This window comes from Anomaloglossus baeobatrachus, chromosome 6, assembly GCF_048569485.1.
Source record: "Anomaloglossus baeobatrachus isolate aAnoBae1 chromosome 6, aAnoBae1.hap1, whole genome shotgun sequence".
NCBI lineage: Eukaryota > Metazoa > Chordata > Amphibia > Anura > Aromobatidae > Anomaloglossus > Anomaloglossus baeobatrachus.
This window is the reverse complement of record NC_134358.1, coordinates 23,215,637-23,233,114: the sequence shown is the minus strand read 5'-3', so window position 1 is coordinate 23,233,114 and position 17,478 is coordinate 23,215,637. Positions and strand designations below refer to the sequence as shown.

The 17,478-nt window shown below is 42.6% G+C and overlaps 1 protein-coding gene across 1 annotated transcript in view; it reads right to left on the bottom strand.

Annotated features, from left to right (window-relative positions):
- LOC142243938 (uncharacterized) overlaps nt 1-2,540 on the bottom strand; it is an 84,311-nt gene extending 81,771 nt beyond the window's left edge. The window contains exon 1 of the mRNA XM_075316130.1: nt 2,389-2,540. Coding sequence (XP_075172245.1) covers nt 2,389-2,505 — 117 coding nt within the window. The 5' untranslated portion in view covers nt 2,506-2,540. The remainder of the gene's footprint in view (nt 1-2,388) is intronic.
- Between the last annotated feature and the right edge of the window lie 14,938 nt (nt 2,541-17,478).

Here is a 17,478-nt window from a genome sequence, read left to right as displayed (position 1 = left end):
TGGCTGCATTATTTGAGCATTTTATAGCTGCATTATTTCAGCACTATATGGCTGCATTATTTGAGTACTTTTTGAGCACTCTATGGCTGCATTATTTGAGCACTTAATAGCTGCATTATGTGAGCACTCTATGGCTGCATTATTAGAGCACTCTATGATTGCATTATTTGAACACTATGGTTGTGTTATTTGAGCACTCTATGGGTGCATTATTTGAGCACTTTATGGCTGCGTTATTTCAGTACTTTATGGCTGCATTATTTGAGCACTCTATGGCTGCATTATTAGAGCACTCTATGGCTGCAATATTAGAGCACTCTATGATTGCATTATTTGAACACTTTATGGCTGCGTTATTTCAGTACTTTATGGCTGCATTATTTGAGTACTCTATGGCTGCAATATTAGAGCACTCCATGGCTGCATTATTAGAGCACTCTATGATTGCATTATTTGAACACTTTATGGTTGTGTTATTTGAGCACTCTATGGGTGCATTATTTGAGCACTTTATGGCTGCGTTATTTCAGTACTTTATGGCTGCATTATTTGAGCACTGTATGGCTGCATTATTTCAGTACTTTATGGTTCCATTATTTGAGCACTGTATGGCTGCATTATTTCAGTACTTTATGGTTCCATTATTTGAGCACTGTATGGCTGCATTATTTCAGTACTTTATGGTTCCATTATTTGAGCACTGTATGGCTGCATTATTTGAGCACTCTATGGCTGCATTATTTGAGCACTTTATGGCTGCATTATTTGAGCACTTTATGGCTGCATTATTTGAGCACTTTATGGCTGCATTATTTGAGCACTCTATGGCTGCATTATTTGAGCACTTTATGGCTGCATTATTTGAGCACTTTATGGCTACATTATTTCAGCACTTTATGGCTGCATTATTTGAGCACTTTATGGCTGCATTATTTCAGCGCTCTATGGCTGCATTATTTGAGCACTCTATGGCTGCATTATTTCAGCACTCTATGGCTGCATTATTTCAGCACTCTATGGCTGCAATATTTGAGCATTCTATGGCTGCATTATTTCAGCACTCTATGGCTGCATTATTTCAGCACTCTATGGCTGCATTATTTCAGCACTCTATGGCTGCATTATTTCAGCGCTCTATGGCTGCATTATTTGAGCGCTCTATGGCTGCATTATTTCAGCACTCTATGGCTGCAATATTTGAGCATTCTATGGCTGCATTATTTCAGCACTCTATGGCTGCATTATTTCAGCACTCTATGGCTGCATTATTTCAGCACTCTATGGCTGCATTATTTCAGCACTCTATGGCTGCATTATTTCAGCACTCTATGGCTGCATTATTTCAGCACTCTATGGCTGCAATATTTGAGCACTCTATGGCTGCATTATTTCAGCACTCTATGGCTGCATTATTTCAGCACTCTATGGCTGCATTATTTCAGCACTCTATGGCTGCATTATTTCAGCACTCTATGTCACTAATGTTCAGGCATTTTCTGGTATTACTTGAGCATTGTAAGTCAATAGTATTTGATCACTATTCAGAAGTATTTTACACTCACTCTGTACTGGTACTATTTGGCATTATTTGTCCCCATTATTGTATCATTTTGTGGCATTGTATGGTGGCATGTGGCACTGTATGGCACTATGATTTATCCAGTCTACAGCAGTATTACTTGGAACTCTATAGCTGCATTATGGTGTAACTATTCTGCCATTATATGGTGGCATTTAGACACTGGTCTTGTTTTTGCAGGGGTATTATATGTGCACTGTATGGCGGTACTACTGGACTCCTTCCTTTTCTCTAACCCCCTAAGCGCTGCAGCCGTTATTGAGGGCACCATATAAGTAGTTATATTGGAAGGATCTATATTGTCACTGAGGATTAGTCTTCTTTCCCTCTGACCGAGGCATTTAAGGGATTAAACATCGGAGAAAACTGTTATCAATGATTCCAAGTTTCCAGCTCTGACCGACTAAGGAACAACAAACTATAATGCACGAGAGGTGGATATAATTTATCCCATTAAGAAAATGTTTCTGCTTAAAGGGGCTAACACATGGCAGTTTCTTTCTGTAACAGCGCCCCCCCCTGACCATGGGTTGTGTCAGGTATTGCATTTGGTTCCAATGAGCTGAACTGCATTTCCAGACACAACCTGTGGTCCAAGGTGGCGCTGTTTCTTAAAGAAATTCATTATTAAATTGATTATATTTTGGAATGTCACATACACTGACTACATTACAAATGTTCTGGATATGCCAGGAAATTATAATTACAACAGATTGTATTAGAAAATTGCATAAATAGCAATTACATAAAGAAGAGCGATAATGAATGGAAATTGCACAGCTAAAAATCTAGTTAGTGTCGTCACCCACTGGGTCGGTTTCGGAGGCTCCCAGATCCCCTTTGTCGATCCCTTTGAGTGTCTGCTCCAGAGTGATCCACTCCCCTCGGGTGGCCAGCTGCAGGATCCGGCTCTCAGCCTCTGCCATGTTGTGGCCCTCAGCGCTGCGTGTGTCTGCGGAGGGACATGTATGTGCAGGGAGCGCTCAGCACCGCAGGAGGTAATGACCCTCCGCATCCTCCTCTATTGACACAGACTCCCAATCACAGGCCCTGACCCGGCCCGGCTCTATTAAACGCCTCCACCTCCTCCTGTGTAGCTTGGTTACCTTGGCACTGGACTCATTAAATGGAGGGGTGGAGGAATTTGGCATTTTCTAGCAGAAAGAAAAAAAAAAAAAGGAAAGAAAAAGAAACAAAGAATCTATTACTTTCGGAAGTTTGTTACAAAGTATTGTTTATTTTTTATACTGTGATAATAATAATAAAGTATCCGTTACTTCCGAAAGTTTGTTACAAAGTATCAGTTAGACTGGATGCCGAAATCTTTCTATTGCCCTTTAGAAATAATATTTTGGGTTTTTTTTCCACCAGTGATTGACGTTATTAGACCACATTGATACATGGAATAGGATAATCTTTGTAAATGTGCCTCAATGGCATGTGCCAAAGGAACAAAATATGAAGATGTGTTTCCCAATATAAGACGCTGGATGTTCCGGTCAGTTCCCAGATTTGTTCATCCATGTTTTTGTGCAGGGGAGATCCGCTGGGTATATACATTGGAGCTTGTCCACCATAATTTCCTCTTTGAGTTAAAGGTACCGCTATGGGCGCAAAAATGACCCCCTATAGATGGGAGATACCACTCTCAGACTTGGTGACGAGTTCTCACCTGACTCTATCACGAGAGCCTGGAGGAGATGAGTGGAGCGTCTGATCATGGATGTGCCCTCTCCCTTCATTCTAGGTCTTTGGCACAGGGCTACACTTGTCCAGCTAGATAGTTTTAATGCCATAGATTTAGGAGGGAGCGTCGGGGGCGAGGATGACCAGACGCTCCATTGAACATCTCCTGGCTGCTTATTGGCGAAGAACCAAAATAGAAGAGGGGGCACAAGTTTTCTGTTCTTGGCATTTGCCCAGTGTCTCAGTGGTGGAATCAGTACACAGTAAACCTGGGGTCCTTTGCATTTGGGGGCCAATGCAAACCAGATTTCCATGTTTTTGTGCAGGAGGGATCTGCAGGGTATATACATTTGAGCTTGTCTTGTCCACCATAATATCCTCTTTGACTTAAAGGTGCCGCTATGGGCGCAAAAATGACCCCCTATAAATGGGAGACCCCCTCTTCCAGCATTTGCCAGACTTGGGGACGAGTTCTCACCTGGCTCTATCACCAGAGCCCTGAGGAGATGAGTAGAGCGTCTGATCATGGATGTGCCTTCTCCTTTCATTCTAGGTCTTTGGCACAGGGCTACACTTGTTCAGCTGGGTATTTTTAATGCCATAGATTTAGGAGGGAGCCTCAGGAGTGTGGATGACCAGACGCTCCATTGAACATCTCCTGGCTGCTTGTTGGGGAAGAACCAAAGTAGAACAGGGGATACAAGTTCCCCGTTTTTGGAATTTGGCCGGTGTCTCACTGGTGGAATCAGCAGACAGTGAATCTGGGGCCCTTTGCTCTTGGGGGACAACGCAACCCAGATTTCCATTGGTGACGTGTGCACTCTGCATGTATGGAGCCGGCTCAGGAGCTGTGCTATAGCTCCAGCTCCCAAGAGTATCTACTGTGATCAGAGCCCTGATACATAGGATGGGGGGTACTAACTGATCACTGGGGGTCACCTCCATGAACAGTTACCTTTAGAATAGAGTCAAGGTGTGCATGGTCCATTTCTGCGCCAGTCATTGTGCCGCTGAGGTCAAAGGTGCGTACCTTCCACTCCATTAAGATTGTGCTCTGTAGACCTCCAGTAGGTCATTCCTTGACTGATGAATATCAGATAACCTTTAATTCTCAGAATACCCCTCTATGTCAATAATCATAAATGGGAAAGATCAAAGTCATAGACATTATTCTTTGTATCCTTTTGGGTCAGAACTGGATCCATTAGGCAGATTCTATATTGTTGATACTTTTTGCTTCTTTACATTTGCTGCCCCTTTAAGGTTGGGTCTCTTTTGTACAAAAGTTTCAATCCTTCCAAGAACATGAGCAGAAGCCAGAATCCGCAGACGTTTGTGGGCCGCGCCGGCGTGTCAGACATAATGGCGATAATGAGACATAATTACCTGGTGATAAGGTGACACAGAGGAGGGGATTCCCATCAGTCTGGGCTTAGGTTTCCATTCAATGCGTCCAGCAGAGATATTGCTGAATGGTTTCATTGTGTCACATTTATCTCCATTTCATAAGACATAATTACTGGTGACAGAGGCACTTACTGGTGACTGGTCTGTACTGGTCGCTTCCCCCAATGTTTCTGTTACTGGTCATTACTCACGTTTATTCAGGATTTACTTTCTCACTAGTCGACTTAATGACTCTATTGATAACATTTAACTATAGTTCCCATGGACATAGGACCTGTGATTCAGAGGTGCACCACTACGGGGAGCTTAGAAGCTTCCTGTATATAACTCCAATTGAGCTGATTACTCTGTCTGCAGTGAGCTCCCCCTAGTGGTGGCTTCAGGCTGGTCACTGCAGGCACGCTTGTGCGGAATTCCAGCCTACCACTGACCAGCAGTCACATATGGAGCCTTGCTTCACATTCACAGAACAAAGCTCCAGGGGAATCAATAGAAATCGTGAGATATTGCTCTTTGGATTACGTTGGACCTTCCAGGATTTCTTTTAAATTAATAAATTGGTGTATGAGGGGGTGTGGGGGAGTCAATTAAATAATCTATTTTTTTCCTGTGTGCATGTGTGTGTTTTAACTCTACACTTGCCGGGTTAGTAATTGGGGTGTCTGATACATGCCTCTCCATTACTAACACCTGGACTTGATGCTAGCTGTCAGTCCACAGCTGACATTACCCCACAGGTTTTTCTCTGAGTGCCACCACTCTAGGGCAAAGCACAAGAATTGGAGCATTTAATGGATGCTGTTATGATTCAGTGACCGAGGAGAATCAGAAAAAGGACAAAAATACGGAAACCCAAAAATTAACCAGATTGGCTGGAACCTTTATGGACTGCAGACCTAATACTGACATACAACTAGAAGTAGCCGTGGGGCATGCCTACGATGACGAAGAAACTAAACAAAGCCGGAGAACTAAACATTCTTACAGAGAGAAATATTAGAAAAGCTAACCTGCCTCGGAGCAATCCCAAAAGATATAGATAGCCCCCCCACATGTAAAGACTACGGTGATATAAGAAAACACAATACATAGCTAGAAAACAGATTCAGCAAAGATGAGGCCCAATCTATCTGTATAGGAAAGGATAGGAAAGAGCACTGTCTGCAGCCATAAAAACCCTAATAAATCTCAGCACGCCTCATATGGAAAAGCCCTGAGCCCACACAGGCTCTCCCCCACTATATCAGTACTCTGGTGTTACTGGGATCCAAAAAACTCTAATATAGATGAGGGACTGAATTTAATACCAAGCATGACAAAACACAATACATAGAAAAACATGGAGCTAGGTATACAGACACTCCCAGCAGGGAATGATCCAACTCCACCAAGAACTCCACAGAGGCAAAATCAGGAATCAAGCATTAGTATCAAAACAGAAAAAATTACAAGAAAGTGAAAACAATAAGTAGAGGTACAAAGACCAACTTATCTGAGAGGAGTCCTGGTAGAGAGAGGAGCTGGTTTCAGAATGTCCTTAGCACACAGGAGATACATTGAGCACCGGCAAGTAACAGGAGAAAACTACTCAGTTTCATAGGCCCAATCTGAATGACCTGATTGCCAGTCCTCCACAGGTGTCTGGCTCCCATTCAACAAGTCAACTGCACCACCAGCACTGACCACAAGGAGCCCCAAACTGGAAAATGTATTCACAACAGAAGGCATCACATCTGGGACAGCTGCGGGTTGCTATTTTTAGGCTGGGAAGGGCCAAATAACCATGGACCTGCCCAGTCTGATAATACCAGCCTACAACTGTCTGCTTTAACTGCTCTGGTTATCAAAAATAGGCGGAAGCCCACAATGTGTTTTTATATTTTATTCCCTATCCACATTTGTTTTCAGGGCAATTATCCTGCTCTTACCCCCATTTTGCTTAATTTGCAGCTCCCCAGCCCTTACCATGACCATTTTACAGCACACAAGTTTGGGTCACCATTAACTTACAGTTAAACCCAGAAGATTCCATCCGCACTCTATAAAGACACATCTGCAGGTTTTTCCTCCACTCTCTATAAAGACACATCTGCAGGTTTTTCCCTCCGCTCTCTATAAAGACACATCTACAGGTATTTCCCTCCGCTCTCTATAAAGACACATCTGCAGGTTTTTCCCTCTGCTCCCTATAAAGACACATCTGCAGGTTTTTCCCTCCCTCTCTATAAAGACATATCTGCAGGTTTTTCCATCCACTCTCTATAAAGACACATTTGTAAGTTTTTCCCTCCTCTTTATATACAGACACATCTGCAGGTTTTTCCCTCTGCTCTCTATAAAGACACATCTGCAGATGTGTCTTTATAGAGAGTGGATGGAAAAACGTACAGATGTGTCTTTATAGAGAAAGCGGAGGGAAAAACCTGCAGATGTGTCTGTATAGAGAGCGGAGGGGAAACCCTGCAGATGTGTCTGTATAGAGAGCGGAGGGAAACATCTGCAGGTTTTGCTCACTATCTGACATGAAATCAAAATAAATCTTTCCCGTTTTAGGTCAATTAGAAACCAAAATTATTCATATTTCTCAAATGCCGGAAAAACGAGAAAGAGAGAGATAAGGTTTTCAGGCATTTTTTTTTACTTTCTGAAAAGTCAAAGGTTTACATACACTTAAGGGGGCTTTACACGCTGCGACATCGCTAATGCGAAGTCGTAGGGGTCACGGAATTGGTGACGCACATCCGGTCGTTTTAGCGATGCCGTTGCGTGTGACACCTATGAGCGATTTTGCATCGTTGCAAAAACGTGCAAAATCGCTCATCGGTGACATGGGGGTCCATTCTTAAAAATCGTTACTGCAGCAGTAACGAAGTTGTTCCTCGTTCCTGCGGCAGCACACATCGCTCCGTGTGACACCGCAGGAACGAGGAAGCTCTCCTTACCTGCCTCCCAGCCGCTATGCGGCAGGAAGGAGGTGGGCGGGATGTTACGTCCCGCTCATCTCCGCCCCTCCGCTTCTATTGGGCGGCCGCTCAGTGACGTCGCTGTGACGCCGCACAGACCGCCCCCTTAGAAAGGAGGCGGGTCGCCGGTCACAGCGACGTCGCCGGGCAGGTAAGTATGTGTGACAGGTCTGGGCGATGTTGTGCGGCACGGGCAGCGATTTGCCCGTGTCGCACAACAAATGGAGGCGGGTACCCACACTAGCGAAATCGGTACCGATATCGCAGTGTGTAAAGCCCCCTTAAGAGTACTGTGCCTTTAAACAATATGGGACCGCCCATATGATGATATCATGTCTTTGGAAGCTTCTGGTAGGTTTATTGGCAACATGTGAGTTATTAGAGACACACCTGTGGATGTATTGTAATGCACACCTGAAACACACGGCTTCTTTGTGTAGCATCATGGAAAAGTCAAAAGAAATCAGCCAAGATCTCAGGAAGAGAATTGTGGACTTGCACAAGTCTGGTTCATCCTTGGGTGCAATTTCCAGATACCTGAAGATGCCTCGTTCATCTGTACAAACAATTATATGCAAGTACAAACAAGATGGGAGTGTCCACCCATCATACCGCTCAGGAAGGAGACGGGTTCTGTGTACTAGAGATGAACGTGCTTTGGTCACACATGTGCAGATCAACCCAAGAACAAAAGCAAAGACCTTGTGAAGATGCTGGCGGAAGCTGGTAAGATTGTGTCATTATCTACAGTGAAACATGTACTGTATCAACATGGGCTGAAAGGCCGCTCTGCCAGGAAGGAGCCATTACTCCAAAAGAAACAGCCAGATTAATATTTGCATATGCACACAGGAACAAACACCTTAATTTTTGGAGACACGTCCTGTGGTCTGACCAAACTAAAATTGAGGTCTTTGGCCATAATGACCATCGTTACGTTTGGAGGAAAAAGGGAGAAGCTTTGAAGCCCAAGAGCACCAGTGGAGGGAAACTTCTGGTTTCAAGTGTATATGAGGGTTTGGGGGTTAACTTTGGATCAAGGCTGGGCCCCGAACCAAACTTTTAACTAAAGTCCGACCAAACCTGATGAACCGAAACTTCCACAGATCTGCTCATCTAATGTTACAGTATATGGCACTAATAAAGGCTTATGTTTTTTAGGCGCTGGAGAAAGATGTCCCAAATGTGCGTCTCCTGATCTTTCAGCTGCCGGGTAAATGGTCTTCAGTCAGACACTTTTCTGGTGTAAATCATGAGGGATCGGTCAGCCGCGCTCAGCCCCACCACATGCACTTTCAGAAGGTCGGTGGCGCTGGATGGGTCTGACACAAACATTCAAGCAGTAGAGAATGACTTGAGCTCCTCTTTCTGAAGTTTCGGTGACCCTATATGCCTCTGATTCCCCACCAGGCGGCAGCCGACGACTAGATTTCTATCGGCACAATGGTCTGAGGTTACATTGGGTCTTTCGGGGACACTCACTGTCCCCACAGGACGTCCCCAGCGACAGATGATGGCCCAGACCCTCACGTATCTGGACATTGATATGGTAATCGTGTAACTCCATCACGGCCCTCGCTGCTCCAAATCACTCATCGTGGACACGGCCCTATCTGATCTGGCAGCGCTCGCCATGTCTGAGCCTGGTAATGGATCCACCATTGTGCGGCGCGGACCCCGCGGCTCATTGTCTCCTGGAGGGACCTTCTCGTGTAATTAGCCGGGCACAGTATGGTTGTGTCTCCGGTGACATTCCTTATATTCTTTCTTTAGGTGTACGTTCACTCTCCACAACCATTTTTTTTTCTCTAATTAGGTTAATTTTTTTGTTCTTATCTAATTCGTAAGATTTTTTTTTTACCATTTGTGGAATTTTTTGTTATAGAGGTTAAAATCCCCTGTAACTAAATAACATTTAAAGATGTCACCAATATTGGGAGCTCAGGAGTTTACTGATACCGTGTGTTACTAACCTCTACTCTCCAGGGCCAGCGTCTCAGAGGCTCATATTGTAGGTTGAGAGTGGTTGTTTCGTCAGTATTTTGCACCTATGTTGCCTCCTTTATTAGGACTTGGACGCATCATTCGAAGAGAGCAATCACTGGAGAAAGACATCATGGTCAGAGGAATAGAAGTAACAAGATGCAGAGGAAGACCAGCTACTATCAAGATAACAGCGGAGAAGACTTTGGTGGACCTATCTAGGCAGAGAAGACCCTGGTGGACCTATTTAGGTAGAGAAGAGCCTGGTGGACTTATCTAGGTAGCGAAGAGCCTGGTGAACATATCTAGGCAGAGAAGAGCCTGGTGGACCTAACTAGGTGGAGAAGACTCTGGTGGACCTATCTAGGCGAAGACACTGGTGGACCTATTTAGGCGGAGAAGACTCTAGTGGACCTATCTAGACAAAAAAGACCTTGGTGGACTTATCTAGGTGGGAAAGACTCTGGTGGACCTATCTAGGCGGAGAAGATCCTCGTAGATCTATCTAGGCGGAGAAGACCCTGGTGCAGCTATCTAGGCAGAGAAGAGACTGGTGGACCTATTTAGGTAGAGATGAGCCTGGTGGACTTATCTAGGTAGAGAAGAGCCTGGTGGACTTATCTAGGTAGAGAAGAGCCTGGTGGTCCTATCTAGGCAGAGAAGAGCCTGGTGGACCTATCTAGGTAGAGAAGACCCTGGTGGTCCTATCTAGGTAGAGAAGACCCTGGTGGTCCTATCTAGGCAGAGAAGAGCCTGGTGAACATATCTAGGCAGAGAAGAGCGTGGTGGACCTATCTAGGCGGAGAAGACTCTGGTGGACCTATCTAGGCGAAGACACTGGTGGACCTATTTAGGCGAAGAAGACTCTAGTGGCCCTATCTAGGCAAAAAAGACCTTGGTGGACTTATCTAGGTAGGAAAGACCCTGGTGGACCTATCTAGGCGGGGCAAACCCTGGTGGACCTATCTAGGCGGGAAAGACCCTGGTGGGCTATCTGGGCGGAGAAGATCCTGGTGGATCTATCTAGGCGGAGAAGACCCTGGTGGACCTATCTAGGCGGAGAAGATCCTGGTAGATCTATTTAGGCGGAGAAGACCCTGGTGCAGCTATGTAGGTGGAGAAGGCTCTGGTGGACCTATCTAGGTTGCACAAGATTGATCGTCCTCCAGAGCGTTCATCCATTAATTCACCATGGCTGAAGATTGAGCGGAAAGCTGTTAAATAAAATATTCTTTGTATTCCACTGCCGGCCAGCTCTGCCTTGGACTTTGTAACAAACCCACCTCTGTTTCTTCTAATACTCTACTGGAAAAGTCTACTATATCGATGTGCAGCTCTATATTGGACTCTGTTACAAAGGCAGCTCTGCTGTATTGCTCAGCCAACTCTACAGTGTTTCAGTTCTGCATTGGACTCTGTGGCAAATCCAGCTCTGCTACTTCTGTTACTTCTGCTACTTCGCCGATTGCTCAATACTGAGTTAATTCTGCTACATTGTCGGAGCAGCTCCACATCAGAACCTCCTCTGCGTCACCTGCTCTTCATCGCGGAGACCCAGGATTGTTATTACTTCCTATCATTAGACAGGTGCGCAGGCCAAGATGCTGAGATCTCTATTATGGTCCTATTAAAGGACCATTAACATATTTCTGTTTCATTGTAGTGCTGCCCCCTGCAGTCTGGGAATGGAAGTGCTCAGCTCAATTTGTCTCATTAACCAGTGTGAAAAATTCCGCAGCGCTGGGCATATACAGTATGTGACTAAAGTTTTCTGTATTTTATTTTATTTTTTATCTGTGTATTTTTTTTCCATATAACAATTTTTCTTAAAACTAAAAATTGGAAATGTTGCAATCTTCACACTGAGCAGTGAGGCTTTTATAACGTCCCATTGTTTCAGGAAAATGCACATGTACATTAGCAGCAATGAACAGACCCTGACTCTATCGTCTGTACTGAAACATCTAATGAGCGTTTGCAAAAGCACTGCGAAGGGAAGAGGTGAGCTGTGACATCACCTATTATGATTGGTTGATTCTGTGTTATCTATTGTATATAGAGATATTAGTCATTGTATAGGAGGGGTAGGAGGTGAGCTGTGACATCACCTATTATGAATGGTGGATTCTGTGCTACCTACTGTATATAGGATGTGTTATCAGTCATTATACAGGAGGAGGAGGTGAGCTGTGATATCACCTATTGTGAATGGTGGATCCTGTATTATCTACTGTATACAGAGGTGTTATCAGTCATTGTACAGAGGAGGAGGTGAGCTGTGATATCACTTATTGTGATCCTGTTTTATCTACTGTATATAGAGGTGTTATCAGTCATTGTACAGGAGGAGGAGGAGGCGAGCTGTGACATCACCTATTGGGAATGGTGGATCCTGTGTTATCTGCTATTTTATAGAGGTGTTATCAGTCATTGTAATCCTGCCTTTTCTGGAAATTGTTCATGAACAGACAGAAATTATACAGCTAAATTAGCGCCAGTGTCCAGTGTAAAAAATGCAGGATTACTAATTTTACTTATTAATATGAAATAAAAACCTGAATTAAGCAAAAAGTCTTTTTCTGATGACACATCCCCTTTAAAATAGTAATAATGGGGACAAGAAAATGGTGTCATTTTTCAACAGTCAGCATCTCATTAGTGTGAATGGCTGACAACAGGGAGCAATAGACTGGATTCACCCGTCCTATGGTCATTCAATTTCAAACCTGAATTGGCTGATAAAAGAGAAACAATAACTTGTACACATCCGCAGAGACAATAGAGAGACAAATTAATATTGTAATATCCACAAATAGTCAAATTTACAACGGAAGCGAAAAATCTGATGAGTAAGTTGCAGATTTCATGTCTGATATTGGACTAGTAATGATACAGCAGCGTCCTCCGGAGCATCGCTCCCCCCCTCCGGAGCATCGCTCCCCCCCCTCCAGAGCATCGCTCCCCCCCCTCCAGAGCATCGCTCCCCCCCTCCGGAGCATCGCTCCCCCCCCCTCCGGAGCATCGCTCCCCCCCCTCCGGAGCATCGCTCCCCCCCCCCTCCGGAGCATCGCTCCCCCCCCCCTCCGGAACATCGCTCCCCCCCTCCGGAGCATCGCTCCCCCATGATGCACTGTGTCGCTCAGATGCAGCGCGTCCGCTCAGTGCTGGTTTTCTGCCCAGGAAGGATGTAGAAATGTAAATAAGGAAACAGATTGTTCCCCGTCAGATCCGCGTCTGTCAGAGACATCACTGAGCGCAGAATCAGAAGGGACCGGATGATTATAAGGCTTATTATGGGGCGAGTGCAGCCGGTGGGCACAGGACGGACCCCAGGGCCCTAGAGGGGCGGATATTACACCAATCCTTAAAACCGGAGTCCGAATTGGGACTGTTTTGAGACATTCAAGGAATAAATGTCTTATTTTCATATGGAAGGAGGGGAAACAAAAAAAAAGTCTAAAAAATGTTTACAAAAATTGTGGCGCAAAAGAGTAATACATTCTCCCGCTCCAATGTGTATAGCCTACGGCTGCATAGAATGATCCCAGTGGGCTCAAAAGATGCATTAGTTATTATTATTTCTTAAGATTATTATTACTATTATTTATTGTTAATTTATATTATTATTAATTATTACTGTTTTTATTATTATTTCTTAAGATTATTATTACTATTATTTATTGTTAATTTATATTAATTATTATTGTTTTTATTATTATTATTATTATTATTTCTTAAGATTATTATTACTATTTATTGTTAATTTATATTAATATTAATTATTTTTTATTATTATTATTATTATTATTATTATTATTATTATTATTATTATTATTTCTTAAGATTATTATTACTATTATTTATTGTTAATTTATATTAATTATTGTTTTTATTATTATTATTATTTCTTAAGATTATTATTACTATTATTTATTGTTAATTTATATTATTAATTATTGTTTTTATTATTATTATTATTATTTCTTAAGATTATTATTACTATTATTTATTGTTAATTTATATTATTAATTATTGTTTTTATATTATTATTATTATTTCTTAAGATTATTATTACTATTTATTGTTAATTTATATTATTATTAATTATTGTTTTTATTATTATTATTATTTCTTAAGATTATTATTACTATTATTTATTGTTAATTTATATTATTAATTATTGTTTTTTTATTATTATTATTTCTTAAGATTATTATTACTATTATTTATTGTTAATTTATATTATTAATTATTGTTTTTTTATTATTATTTATTAAGATTATTATTACTATTATTTATTGTTAATTTATATATTAATTATTGTTTTTATTATTATTTATTAAGATTATTATTACTATTATTTATTGTTAATTTATATTAATTATTATTGTTTTTATTATTATTATTATTTCTTAAGATTATTATTACTATTATTTATTGTTAATTTATATTATTAATTATCGTTTTTATTATTATTATTTCTTAAGATTATTATTACTATTATTTATTGTTAATTTATATTATTATTAATTATTGTTTTTATTATTATTTCTTAAGATTATTATTACTATTATTTATTGTTAATTTATATTATTATTAACTATTGTTTTTATTATTATTATTATTTCTTAAGATTATTATTACTATTATTTATTGTTAATTTATATTATTAATAATTATTATTCTTTTTATTATTATTATTATTATTATTATTGCGCCGTTTATTCCATGGAGGTTTACACATTGCTGTGTATTCGATGCTGCCAAAAGTTAAAAGAGAGGAGAAACACCGAAGGCGGCTCTGTACCTGTATGCAGAATATTACTCGATCACGATAAAATCCACCTACTGTAAATCTGTGAAAGAGAGGGAGGAGGGGGATGCAGATGCAGGATTGCTCCCTCACTGCATCTGTGAGAGGAGAGGGAGGACAAAACATCTGAACACAGGACACCAGCAGGGGCGCGAGCAAGAATGGAGCCCAGTTGCAGCTCCAGACACAACCTGTCCCCAGAGGTGGCGCTGTTCTTCTACACTCTTATCATTGTCTTCTCGTTACTGATTCCAAACTAACGATGGAGACTTGGTCGCTATTCTCTAGGGGAGCAATAAAAGTTTTGCAGATGGATGATATAATAAAGATGGGGCACAGCCGCCCTCCAGCTGATGGTGCAGAGATGCCAGGAGGCTGCAGTGCCATGTTTCTCCAGCAGGGGGCATTACAGCACAAAAGGAAACTCTAAAATGTGACCTTGTGACATAGAAGGGGTCTGCAGGAAAATTCAGTGTCCATATATTGTTCCCTTATTGTAAGATACGAGCAGGATTTTTCTTGCAGATTTAGGCGTGATTGCGGTGCCCTGTATTAGGCTTTGTTCACACGTTACGTTTTCTAGCGGTTTTTCCTACATTTTATGGAAATTAAACGCTGCTTTTTACAGTATCAGCAAAAGCTGCGAGATTCCAGCAATCTCCTGCGCGCACATTTGCTTCTTTCAAAAACTGTTCCGTTCAGCGTTTTTGAAACATTTTTTCTCCATTTAAAAGAATGAAAAAGTTCAAAAATGCAACCACTGAGTTTTCACTTCATTTTTGCTGCTTTTATGGTGAATAAAACTAACATTCTTAAACATTGCACTGTAGGAAAATAACACAAAAAACGCAGCCAAAAACTGCAACAAAAAAGGCAGCAAAAACGCAGTAAAAAATGCTTTTTAAGCCCTGTGCGCACGCTGTGGATTTACCGGAGATTTTGCCGCAGATTTGCCACGGATTTGCTGCAGAAAATGTGTCTAAGGCTGCTATGTACACACTTTGGGTTCTATTCCGCAGCGTGTAAGTCACTGCATGTGCATCTCAGAACGCAGTCGAAAAAGCCGCGTTCTGAGACGCATTCGGAAGAACGCAAGGTGCGGACATTCCTGGAGAGAATTCATGCGTTCTGGATGCTTTCTCTGCCATAGACAGAGTGGGAAAAGCATCCAGAACGCATATTTTTCACAGTGCGGTCCCACTCGGCTCTGCAGCATCCCCATAGACTTGCAGCAGAGCCGAGTGGGACCGCACTGTCACTGACATGGCTGGTTGCGAGACAGTGCTGCACGATCAGAATGGACTCGGGTGAACTTCACCCGACTTCATTGTGATCGCGCGGCTCTGTGCATGTGCCGCGGCTTGATTTGCAGACACACGTGAAGGACTCACCTGTGATCCCAAATCCCGAGTGACTGCAGTGAGCTGCGCGATCAGCTGTGGTTTCACTCAGGTTACTCGTGGTCACAGCTGCAGTCCTCCACCTGAGAGCGGTGGCCGCGAGTAACCTCAGTGACAGCATAGCTGATTGTGTGACTCACTTCAGTTGCTGCATGGAGCTCACAGGAGTGGCGGTGTTCTACTGTTGCTCCTGTCAGATTCCGATGTAGCAGAGCTGAAAGCGTCGTGGGACCTTGTGTGGATTACTTCGGACCTGGAGGTGTTTTTGAGGGGTTAATAAAGTGGTGAAAGAGGGTTTTTTTTGTCTTTCATTACAAATTATGGATTTTTTGGATGTGTGTGTTTATTTACTTTAACTTACAGGTTCATCATGGAAGGTATCTTGGGGAGACGCCTGCCATGATGAACCTAGGACTTAGTGGCAGCTATGGGCTGCTGCCATTAACTCCTTATTACCCCGTTTGCCACCGCACCAGGTCAATTCGGGATGAGCCGGTAAAGTCCCGGGACTGTTGCATATAATGGATGCGGCAATTCCGGGTGGCTGCTGGCTGATATTGTTAGGCTGGGGGCTCCCCATAACGTGGAGCTCCCCATCCTGACAATACCAGCCTTCAGCTGTGTGGCTTTACCCTGGCTGGTATCCAAATAGGGGGAGACCGCACGTGTTTTTTTTTCATTTATTTATTTATTAATTTATTTTACTGCTCGATATAGACACGCCCACCGGCGGCTGTGATTGGTTGAAGTGAGACAGCTGTCACTCAGCGTGGGGGCGTGTCAGACTGCAACCAATCATAGGCGCCGGTGGGCGGGGGAAGCAGTGAATACGAGATGGAATAATGAGTGGCCGGCATTTTCAAAAGAGGAGAAGCTGACACAGTGTGAACGCCGTGCAGCGCTGCGCCGGGGATCGGTGAGTATGAGAGAGGGGGGGAGAGGGATAGACAGACATGGACAGAGAGATAGAGACATAGACCGACAGACAGAGACAGACCGACAGAGAGAGAAAGACGAAAGACCTGCCTTTGTTATGTTAAATAAAAACATGTGGATCGCAATAATAATGCAATGCAGTCGCACTGCTTCACATTTTGGCAGCGATTTACTACAACTCATTGATTTCAATGGGTGTAGAACGCAGCCAAAATGGCAAAAACAATTGACATGCTGCTTCTTTGAACGCATGGTTTTTGCCCAAAATTATGCAAATTAAACGCAGCGTTTGGAAACGCAAAGTGCGGTCTGAAAATCACATTTTCCATAGACTTTGCTGGAAAATCAAAACGCTGCATTTCAAAACGGACCTAAAAAGCAGCTGAAACGCAGCCTTAGTCTGTGTCCGCACTTTGCGTTTTACCTGCTTTTCTGCAGCGTTTAGAACTGCAGTGTTTTCATGCCAAAATGCATGCGTTTTGATTTTCCAGCAAAGTCTATGGGAAATGGGGATTTCTTGTGCGCACTTTGCAGTTCAAAACACTGCGTTTAATTTGCATAATTTTGGGCAAAAAACATGCGTTCAAAGAGGCAGCATGTCAATTGTTTTTGACATTTGTGCTGCGTTTTGCTAACATTGAAGTCAATGAGAAGTTGTAAAAAGCAAGCAACATCCAAATTCCAGCGTTTTACATGCTTTTTTGCATGCAA